Source organism: Giardia intestinalis, chromosome 5 (genome assembly GCF_000002435.2).
Source record: "Giardia intestinalis strain WB C6 chromosome 5, whole genome shotgun sequence".
Taxonomy (NCBI): domain Eukaryota; phylum Fornicata; order Diplomonadida; family Hexamitidae; genus Giardia; species Giardia duodenalis.
Window position 1 is genome coordinate 2,420,018 of NC_051860.1, and position 11,104 is coordinate 2,431,121.

General features: G+C 46.4%; 4 protein-coding genes across 4 annotated transcripts; 1 reads left to right on the forward strand and 3 right to left on the reverse strand.

Annotated features, from left to right (window-relative positions):
- Positions 1-74: 74 nt before the first annotated feature.
- GL50803_0011696 (uncharacterized protein) lies at positions 75-587 on the reverse strand (the record flags this gene model as incomplete). Its single annotated transcript, XM_001708770.1, has 1 exon — positions 75-587. The coding sequence occupies one exon, from the start codon at positions 585-587 to the stop codon at positions 75-77; it is 513 nt and encodes a 170-aa protein (XP_001708822.1).
- A 58-nt stretch (positions 588-645) lies between these two features.
- GL50803_0015478 (uncharacterized protein) lies at positions 646-8,499 on the reverse strand (the record flags this gene model as incomplete). The annotated part of the gene is made up of 1 exon (XM_001708766.1): positions 646-8,499. The coding sequence occupies one exon, from the start codon at positions 8,497-8,499 to the stop codon at positions 646-648; it is 7,854 nt and encodes a 2,617-aa protein (XP_001708818.1).
- A 340-nt stretch (positions 8,500-8,839) lies between these two features.
- Positions 8,840-10,543, reverse strand: GL50803_0011700 (uncharacterized protein; the record flags this gene model as incomplete). The annotated part of the gene is made up of 1 exon (XM_001708764.1): positions 8,840-10,543. The coding sequence occupies one exon, from the start codon at positions 10,541-10,543 to the stop codon at positions 8,840-8,842; it is 1,704 nt and encodes a 567-aa protein (XP_001708816.1).
- Positions 10,544-10,596: 53 nt separating this feature from the next.
- Positions 10,597-11,094, forward strand: GL50803_0011701 (uncharacterized protein; the record flags this gene model as incomplete). Its single annotated transcript, XM_001708763.1, has 1 exon — positions 10,597-11,094. One exon carries the CDS (start codon positions 10,597-10,599, stop codon positions 11,092-11,094), a length of 498 nt encoding a protein of 165 aa, XP_001708815.1.
- Between the last annotated feature and the right edge of the window lie 10 nt (positions 11,095-11,104).

Genomic DNA, 11,104 nt, shown 5'->3' on the forward strand with positions numbered 1-11,104 from the left:
AACAATAAGGATAACAATAAGGCAAGGACGTTTATTCTACCTAAGATGCACTGCCAGCTTCCCACCAAGCAGTCTTACCAGTTTCCCTTGGCCTCTTCCTCTGCAATAGCGTCCCTCCAGGCATCCACTGCCCGTTTAAGATCGAAGGCTATGTTGTACAACGTGTTGTCTGTATATTGCTTAAACGATGGTAGCTTGTATATGTAGTTCTCATCGTTGATATAGTAATACATTTCACATGGATAGCTCAGCAGCCCCCCTTCGGGCTCCACGCAATACCCAGCTATCAAGGCCCGAGATGGGGTATAATCCTGGATCTTGTACAAAATCACCTTCCCACTGTCCAACTGCTCTCTCGTGAACTCCTCCGAGAGGTGTGACTTGTCCCTAATCCAGTCCTCGAGTGTTGTCGGTCTCTGATTTTTGGTCTTTATGTTGACGCAGTACTCGTTTTGCTGGCAGAAGGGAGAGTGACGGAAGTAAGCTAATAGGCGGTCCTGCTCCGTATAGTTCTCACCTGCAAGCTCGTCGTTGTTATTGTAGAGATCGTTGTCGCACCATGAAAGAACCAGCCTCTTGCGGTCCATCTTTTTTGGGTGCTGTTTTCAGACTGTCTTGCAAACTCTCTCACGGGTCTCACGTGATTCACAGTAGCTTGGCAAAGGATAGCATGTCGCCATATGCATTGAAGATCCCTGAGCTCAACTCCTTAAAGGAGAGGAGGTCAGCCACAGGGATCGTGTTCAGAATGGTCAAAATGGATGATATCTCCTTTCGTACGACAATGATGGTGTATGTGGCGCACACTAAAAAGGCTCCTATCATGACCCCGTAGACAGTGCTGACGGCCAACTTGATATTTCTCATCTTGAACACTGGACTAACATATCCCTCCATGATCTTGTTTATGTCACCCAGGGTGAGGTTTGTTATGCCTAGATAGTCGTCCTTATCATACACATCCGATAGTCGGATCCTTTGGTTGACTTTGTCGGCTGCATCCCAGATTCTCTTCCGCACCTCTTCCGTTGCGACTAGGATGCTCGTGGTATAATTGATGAGGAGCTCCTTTATGTCATACATCCCAGTGCTGTTTGTATAGCTAAATCCTGGCAGTAGCATGGTGGCTGCTGACTGGGCCACCTTTGCATATTCATTGAGGTTCTGTATGCGAGTATACAACTCGCTGATATGCATTTCTTCATACGACAAGTCTGTGTTCTGCAGAGTTGCCAGTGTTAAGTTTATGAGACGCGAGTTAATGAAGACGTTTCCCAAGGAGTTGTAGAGCCTGGTCTCCGTCCACCGTTTGGTTTCGTCCGTTGTCACAACCTCAACCCTGAACATGGCCATCAATAGACTGATCAGCAAAACGAATATTAGTACGATGAAGGCACCGACTGTCAGTCCAAAACTGAGTGCAAGGCTGTGCCTGTGGGTAGTCATTATCTTGAAGACGACAAGGCCAGTCCTTGTAGGCGCAAACTGCAAGTAGACGTAGAGCAGAACCAACAAGATCACATGTATCACAAGAAACCATGAGATGATACGCTGCATAAGAACCAAGAAGTTATCTATTTGAGTCTCGACAGCAAGAATCTGTCGCGTCAGAGAGTTAGTTGTCAGCTCGACTTTATGTGAAAACAAGAGTAAGTTCTTGAATAGGATGTTGCTCCCTTTTGAGATGGATTTTATGTATAGATGGAGCTCCTTGTCAGTTAGACTCTTTAGTCTAGCGTATGAATATATCTCAACGCAGTTTGTCGGACCCGCACATAGAAGGTAGTCTTCATAGTACGATGAGTACTTCTTGTCTGGTACCGGCTTACTAAAGTTGAAGACTTCGTCTAGATAGACATCGGCTGTGTACTGCTGGATTTTCTCTGGAAACATTTCCCTCGGTAGTATACACATGCGTGCCAGCGCCACGTTAACCGAAAATACCGCGTGGCGGATATTATAGTAGAGGTCTAACATCTGGTCTGTGTCGATAAAGGGCTTGATACTCTCGACTGCGTCTACCAGATGGAACTTGGTATTGAGCATTACTGGTCGCTGCAGGGCCACATAGATATCTTCGCAGGCATACCTGTAGGCTTGATTGGCGTCGTCCCACTCCAAGCTGGCGAGTTGCATGTTATAATCACCAAGAGATTCCAGGAGTTGCAGTCCTAAGCTGTTCAACCGAGAGCTAGATACGTATATGCGCGTCATGTGTGAGACTGCCACCTTATTGTTAAAGAACTGCGTGAAGCTGGCCACTATTATTGTGATAATTACAGCGGCAATAAGTGATGCTAATACAGCAAAGAATCGGGGTAAGCTCCTATAAGAATAAAGGTCAACCCAGACAGGGCTTCTTGGGCGAGTGGTCTTAGGTATTTTGACTCTGGGTGCTGAGAAGTGGTGTAGCACTAATAAAGTAACAGGAACACAGCTCAGAAGGAGAAGAAGCGAGAACAAGTGCTCAGTCGTTATGTTCTTCTCATCCAGCTGCTTATTGATCGATGTTGATTCCCGCTGTTTGGCTATGCTGTTCATGAGAAGCATGCTGTGAAACGCTGTGAGCTCCGCACACGGGTCCTTCCCCCTCAGCTCTGCATAGGATGGTTGGAGGATGGAGAAGCTGTTATTATAAACGCTCCTCTGCATCTCTATGAATGCCTTTATTCCGACTGTTTCCTTTTGGAGGTTCTGCCGGTTGAGCATCGGCTTGTATACCTCAAATGGCGGCAGAAGGAGGGCAGCCTTGTACTCATTCTCTTTGAAGGTGGGTGGCGGAGATGATGAGGCCCCGTAGTCTAGTACAAACATTACATACTTACTGGCAAGGTTGCTGTACTGATTGATGATCATAGAATAGTAATCGTAAGATGGGCTGCGGACAGACATTGTATAGAGATAGATGAGCTTTTTTGTGACGTCAGCAAATCGAATGTCCCTGTCAAGGACAAATGGAGCCAAATGCGGATTCTTGATGGCACGGGAGCATGTATAGTATAGTCTATACGGCTCTGTCTCTGGCTCTGTAGGGGTTATGCTTGTGTGCTGGGAAATAGACAGGTCTACCAGCAGTGTATCGAGAATGAGGTCCTGAAGGAGAGCGTAGTTTTGTCGAAGCCATGTGAGCCTCCACTGTGGACTGGCATATATAATATGTTCTGAATTATCAATGTAGTCATGAGTGGATCGACATTCCTGGCTTTCTGCAGGGCTTGTGGCCTTCTGCAAACAGCTTTCAAATCTAACCACGTCTCCTATTGTTTGGTACGCTGGAGTAACGTGTATTGGCTCGATATCGTTGCTCCAAGGTTTATTGTAAAACGTGGGATCCAAGTCCTCATCGGGATATCGCATGGACTCAATAACGGATGCATAATATGGGCCAATTCCTGTCTCCGTGTAGGAAATAATTGGAATGGAGTGGAATATGTACAGTAGTACCATGCTTAACCCTATACATAGTAGAACAAATACCTTGGAAATGGCCCAGACGACAGATGGCCTGTCATATTGCGCAGAAAACGTCTTGTATAGTTCTACTAGTCTGCTATAGTCGTATCGGTAAGTGAGCTTGCCCTGCATATCACCAAGAGAAGAGCTGGTGTAACACGCACTGCTAGATCCTGATAGCAGGTTGGAGCTGCCGTCACTGGAGGAGCTGCTAGCTTCTGTCTTGGGTTGCTGCTCAACACACAACTGTGGGGGACACCTTCTCAGCAGCATATCTTTCTCTGCAGTTACCTCAGAGTGCATGGACACAAGATGCTCAAATGTCGGAGTGTACTTCACGTTCTGGTACGCAAAGTTGATCCGTTCTTTAGAATAGAACTGTGCAAATAATAGCCTATAATCAAATCGTGCTCCTGTTCGTGACAGAAGATTGAGCAGAAGGTCAGAAAGGTTTTGAAGACGAACCAGAAAGATATTATAGCTTGAGAAGGTGAAAATAAGACAAAAACCTACTGTTCCCGTTAGCGCCATCAAGAGTACCTTGAGGTGCGTAGAGAAGTTCTGTATCAGCAGAGAAGATGTTGCCACGGTGAACATGCTGTTCCAAACGAACGGCACGATATTGATGTAGATATTGGATCGCACACCTTCTATCTTACTTTGGATGCACTCGGTAATCAGTTGATGGTTGTTTATATTCCAGAGGCTCAGCTTGTCTAGTGCCTGCGGAGGTGGAAAGCAAACGAGCATATCCTTATACGGGTTCTGAAATACAATTGTGCCGTAGATACGTGTGGGAATCGGGGTTGGTATGAATGAAACCATCTTATTAGAGACCTTTAGAATGTGGAAAAAGGGATGAATTGAAGAAAAAGCATACTGCTCTAGATCCAGGCCTAGGTTATAGATTTTTTGAGACATATCTTCATATATGTCGGATATGCTTAGGTAGTACAGCTCCTCTAAGTCCTTTGGGGTGAAAAATGTGTCTATCGGCTCCTTATTGACCACTCTCTGGGAATAGCTATCGTATATTTTCATAAAGGCGATCTCGTCCGCTTGAACAACAGCGGCAAAAATACTGGCGGCCTCTATGACGGAGTCGTTATACATAAAGACTCTGCTTGCCTTGTTGATAATGAAGAGAGAGACCACAAAGGCAAGTAACGAAGCAACAGTGTATGCGAGGTTTTCAGGGTTGAACACCGTTATTGATCTAATTATGTCTTGATGTTTGTTTAATAAAGTTTTAACAAACCTCTTTGCAGAACTCTTTGTGGACCCCAATGAGTCATGGAATCCAGTGGTGAAGAACCGGCGCCAGAGGCGACGGCTTTTCTTAGATCTGCTTCTGGTTTTGCCATCTTTTTCCATGGAGGTATCGAGTGCTGTGGACAAAATGGCCATGTGGTTAACTATATTTATGGAAACCGGCGATACCATTAGTGATGCCTCTGCACCCTTTATATCGGCATATGTTCTGTACTCACAACGCTGAAGAGACAGGGGGTTGTCAACGACTGCATAGTGGCAGTAACTCAGGCATGGGGGCAAAATCACTATGGACCCCTCGGGAGTATACGATATGTAGAAGGATTGTATGGACCGGTCCTGTGTGAGGATAAAATTCTGGATGTAGTTTCGGACGGTTCTGACCGATTCACAACAACTATCCTGTTGTATCAGGGGCGCTCCTGGAGATATGTGATCTACTAGCACTGACTTTGTACGCGTTTGACCGAAACTAGAAAGAGAAAGGGTGGAGAACGTGCCAGTGGCAGGGTCATCCGAGTGCGCAGTGGACTCTTGCTGGCTAGACACGGGCGAGTCCGGTAATTGCTTGATATCAGATCCATCAGTGACATCAGAATCGTCGCTATCCTGTTCTTCTAGTGCATCCTCGGGTGAAATAGCAGAATCGTGACTGCTGGTGGAGGAGTCAACGTCAGAGCTATCGGATATCATTGACGATGTACGCCTCCTCATATAATCAGAGTGGAAAAGGGAATTGTTTAGGTTGCTGAGCTCCTTGTTATTTAAGGATGGCTGAATATGGCTAATGAGGGGGAAGATGCTGAGCTGGTTAAGCGGCCAGATGGTGTTATAGAGCTCGTGATAAACCCATGCAAGTGTGTGCGTGGCAGTGACACAGTAAGGGTACGCTATGTACAATCGTTTCGCCTGCTCAACGATGTCCTGATACATCACATTCTGTTTGTTGCATAGCACCATAAGCTCTTCAAGTCTGACGGTGGAGAAGTGGCAGTCCTGCTTTAGGTTATTGCTGAGCTTCGTGATACGATCAATATTTGTCAGACACGTATCCGCATTCTCAAGGATCCTGCCCAAGATAGAGTTTATGATCATACAGGAGCAGATGTTCATGGGCCTCGTATTCGCTAATTTCGGGTTCGCAAAGTATTTGTACTTGGTAGGTGGAGCAAAATCCAAGGCATTCGCGTAGTCGCGTTCGACCTCGACAAGATCCTCCTTATTACTAATACACTGAGAGATAGAGTCGTATATATTGTCTAGGCCCAAGTACTTGATAATCTTGAATCTACTCAGCTTTCTAAGAGTGCCATGGAACTGTTTCATGGTTGACATTGGGGTAACATCGGGATTGATCTGCTCATTAAATATTGCACTGACATCTTTCGGTGTAGAGAGGTAAGGGGAGGCGATGGAAAGGGGCGTTGCTATGCTCGTTATTTTCTTGGTACCTTCACAGATTGGTGACTGATTATCAGATATACCTTGTTGCTTGTACATTTCTTGAGGAGGAGTATCATCCAGATAGAAGAGCCTGCTGGGATCGAATAGTCGTCTGAACTGGGGGTGTAGATCCTTGGTGCTCATCTTAACAAGAACAAACCCGCAGCACGAATAGAGAAGTGTTTCAAGCAAAGCGTTTAGGGACCAAGCGGATCTGGTGCTAAGGTCTAGCTCCGGAGAATCAAACACTAGGTCTCGGAGGAATTGTGGGGAGAGCTGCTGGATAATCCACTGAAGCTTTGACCGACAATCCTTGAGATTTGCAGCAGAACTGGCAAGAGTATCCTTAGAGCCTCGTGAGAGGTGATGAATAGAGAACGTCGGCCTGTGAAACAGCCACCTCTTCCTGTTGTTAAGTGTAAGATGCATGGTATCATTATCACGCCTATAGACACGCAAAGGTATATGTGATTGCTCAGAAACTTCAGTACTTGTGTAGCATGCTATATTGTCGCTCAAGCGGTTCAAAGAACGCTCCTTTCTTTCTGTGACTGTGATGGATGCGAGCTTCGGCTGGACTCCAGACTCACTAGCGTTAGGCGACGGGGCATTCAAGTCTGAGTAGCCCACGTCCGAAACGTCTATCGTGGCAAGATCTTCCTTCTCTGTGGGGGTAACCGGAGAACTTCTTCGGTACTGCTGAACATTGATGAGCACGGATGACTTGGCAACTTCGTCACCCTGCCCATCTGGATAGATACAGGCCTCAGAAGGTGATCTATCCTGCTTCTGTGGCTCTTTTGCTTCAGCATTCGTCTTGCCTTGCTTAAGATGACTTTGTGATTCAGGACTGGACTCAGACCTCTGCTCCGAATTCAACAGCATTGGCTGATTGATCAAAGAGTGCTCTGTGCTCTTGAGGATCATTAGCAGAGAAAAAATCTCCAGTAGGTACATGTTGATTTCGTACACGATATGTTTGTCTTTATTGATAGATGCAGTGACTCCGCGCAGGTCTTCCTGTGATTGCGAATCCTCCTCTTTGGGGGCATCTAGAAATGCACGGAGCACCTCGCAATCAAGCATGTCCAGAATAAGGCATATGTATGCCAGTTTTTTCTGTTTAGAACATCTAGCAATGCACCCATGGGCTTGCTTTGTGCCGCGCCTATAGTCACGGAAGCCTATCTTATTAGTCGCTGAATCTAGCCTCAATGAATTGTACAGAGCGATGATGTAGCAGAGACAGATGTTTTCTAGCGCTACATAAAATCTTCCGTCTGTAATTGCGACACGCTTTATATGGGATGTGAAAAGTAAGAGGCTATTGTAGAGCATCTCCGGGGTCAGGGATACTCCGGTGTAGGTATAGTCTCCGTTGTGAAGCCTGACTATTGCCGCCTGCTCCCTTCTGTACTTGCGGATGACAAAAGTATAAGATAACAAAAATGTGAAGCATGCCCAACAAAGCACTGTCACGGTGTAAATCATGAAATGGTTGGTCGGCACAGGTATGATAGTCATTACAATCCCCACCAAGTTGAGTCCAGAAAGCAAGCATAGAATTGCGATAATGACCGGAGTCAAAAAGCTGCAGAAGGGCACGATACAGTTAATGATAATGCTATATGTTACAAACACAAGAACAAAGCCGTGTAGGCACCTGGATGCAATCATCCAGTTGGAAAGGCCGCGCATAAAGCCAATAAACACAATGTACAGGGGGCCCATCACGAAGGAGATGATATAGGGCACTGCAGCAGTTAGCAGATACTGGATTGGGGTGAGGACAAACGTTGTAGACGCATAAAACAAAGACATGTAATTGAAAATTGTAAAATAGAAAATACTAAGGATTGCTACGATGAGATGGCAAAAGAACAAAGTAAATCTCTTTTGGATTGCATTGTAGAATAATAAAAACGACGACCCAAAGGCGTATATCAATCTAATGCTTGTTAGAAAGTAGAAGACTAGACGCTTAGCTCGGGCTGCTTGATAGTTTGTGTTCCCCTTTGTCAGAGAGATGTGTAGAGCAAGAGAAAGGACAAACCCCATAACTAGAAAAGATGCCTGGAGTGAAACGACGATGGTAAAGAAGATATAAAGGCCCCACGGGAAGGTGACCTTAAGAAAAATGTCATTAGGCCGTATGTAGCTAGTGATACAAAAAGCCAGAAGGAGGTAGAAGAAGATCTGATTCAAAAGCACGCTAACAAAGAAGGGCCGACAGATGCTGTATTGACGCTTGCCAATGAGAAATGTAACAAGGCGCCTTCGCGAAAGACGCATTATGTTCTGCCAGCTTTGGCTGGTGCGCGGGGTCTTCATCGACAATACCACACTTGGCAATTTGAAACCTTTTTTGCCTGATGTCGAGGGCCAATCGATCCTCACTTGTACCTCTGCTTGTAGATATGCTCTTAGGCGTTATGGATGCAGAGCCCTTTGAACCCCAAAGCTCGCAGGTAGTGGTGGGGTACATAGCCGAGCGAAATATGACCACAGCTGCCTCCCAAGACCCTTGTCCTAGTACCTATGGACATTAACTAATGAGCTAGTTTGGTTATCGTCCGAACCAGGTAGAAAACAGGCAGTGGTCGAGTGGGTGACGTTTGTTAGACTTAATGCTGAATGATAGAAAGCTTGCTAATATTTACTGGGGCATCAGTCACTCGTTATTGATGGCGGCAAATACGGCATCCAATGTCCGCATCTGCTGCTGGATTGTTTCTGACTTCTTGCTAAGCTTAATTACATCCCGGAAGCACATAATGAAGCTGGTGACGTTTGTAGTTATCTTCGTAAGGTCCTTCATGATGGCCCCTGTCACCTCATCGTCTGTCAAGGACCCATTGGCCACAGCACCAGTCTCCGAGTCTGGGTTCGTTGCAATGCGAACTGAAGTCTGACAGATAACCACTACGACGAGTGTTACTGTTAACAGGATGAACGCTTGATCTAGCTCTTCTGTATATGAGAGGACGTCCATGACGAAAAGTGAAAGCTCAAAGGAAACCTTGCTAAACACCGTTAAAACGCAGCTAGATGTAACAGCGGGTATAATCTCAAAGATTGTATCGAAATTGGACTTGAAAAGGTTGTGCGCACGCTGGCGAAGCTGTCTGTGCAGTGCTGTCACTTGGGGGGTCTCTGGGGCAGAGTCGCAGGCAGTAAGCGTGGCTTCGTCGATGCTCACAGTAGTGGCCTCTTCAACAGCATCAGAGGTATTGCAATCGTTTGCGCTGGATGATCCTTGGGTTACTGCCCTAGCACTGCCATTGAAGCTATGAGCAGACGAAGCCATTGGAGCCAAGACCTGCTTATCGGTACAGAAGTTAAAATATGCCTCATATCCCTCGAAACCATAGTACGCTAGCCCCAGAGGCTCCCTCGTCTTGACCTTCTTCCTATTAAATAGGCTGGTGACTCGTTGAGTTTGGGTGCAATCGATAGAGTCTAAGCATTCACCCGAGAGAATAAGCGAAACAATCTTTATGACTGCACAGCTAACGGTATCAATGCGCTCCTTTTCCATCAGGATGAATGAGCGATACACATTGCTCATCTTAGTGACCCTTAGAGCTATCCCTACGGCTTCATAGAGGGTTCTTGAATACAGAAGCGTGACGCCACACAGGTATGTTAATCCTTGAACATATGGCGTCTTGCTGCTGCTTATGACAGCAACCAGGACGTCACAGAAGGAAGGGAAAAGGGGAGAGTTCGTCTCAAATAGCTTTAACTCTCTAAAGGTGCGGTGGGCATCAGCCATAAGGAGTCTATTGCCCCGGACATAAAAGACACTCCACACGTGACCCTCTGCCTCGTATATCTTATCGATAGGTATAAGTGCATCGCTGGAAAGGACTGACCCGTCCTCCTGAGTTCGATAGCTGTTGTAGTATCCTGCTTCCATGGCTGCAGTATCGACATTTAAAGGCATTGTGTGCGTAAGAGGACTCGCCAGTATCTTCTTACATATGACTTCTGCCTCCTGGGTGTACTTGAGTGTCAAATACGTCCACGAGGCACGTCTGAAATATGCTGGGATCTCCCCATGCTGCATCAGCAGGGCAGTTAGTCCTTCAAGGGTCTCGGCTGAGGGAGATTGATTGAGCAGGCGCGACCAGGTGAGATCAGCGAGAGCTCGGAGATCTGGAGTGTTGAAGCAAGAAGGTTTAGTAGTAGTTGGTACAGGGATATTTAAAACCTGAAGGGTCCCGTTACGCTTTGCAGCAAAAGCAACCTCCGATTGGACGGTAGTCTCTTCAAACTTTGCGACGTAAGCATCGATGACCCACAGAGGGATGTCCTTGTTCCTTAGCAGTACTCCAAGGATCCCGATTTGCTGTTGTTTGCCGATGACGTTCATTGTCTGTCTCTACCGATTTAAGGTTTTTTTGAGTTTTTTGAACAAGACCACAAATGTCCCTTGTTCAGGCCATGGGCACACGTGTCCTTTTAGACCTGACCAAGAACACACTTGGCGGTGGGGCGGTTATATCATCGTGCAGCCAGAGCTGTGCGTCCTGTCCTAGTGCCGGTTCATGTGGCGCGACCAGCGGCTACGGAGGCTTTGGAAGCGACAATGGAGTGACATTCACGACTCAGACAACTTCAGGCACAAACACAGGTATTACTGCAGGTACACTGGGTGCTGCTGTCGTACACCAGAGTGGCCAAATGACCGTCAACGATGCACAGCAAGGCAATAACTGTAACATAGGTCAAGAATTTCTTCCCGTGCAGGATATTAAGGCAAGACCTTTAGACTATTCGCGGACGAAGAAAGGCCCCTTTGACTTTTTGGCAGGAAGGGGGTCTTTCCGGCACCATTCACAAGAACAGCCAAGACATGAAGCAACCTCTTCTCAATCAGGAGACGTCGTTGCAGACGTGCTCAGAGACCTGGGGCTGCTCTAGGAACTGCAAA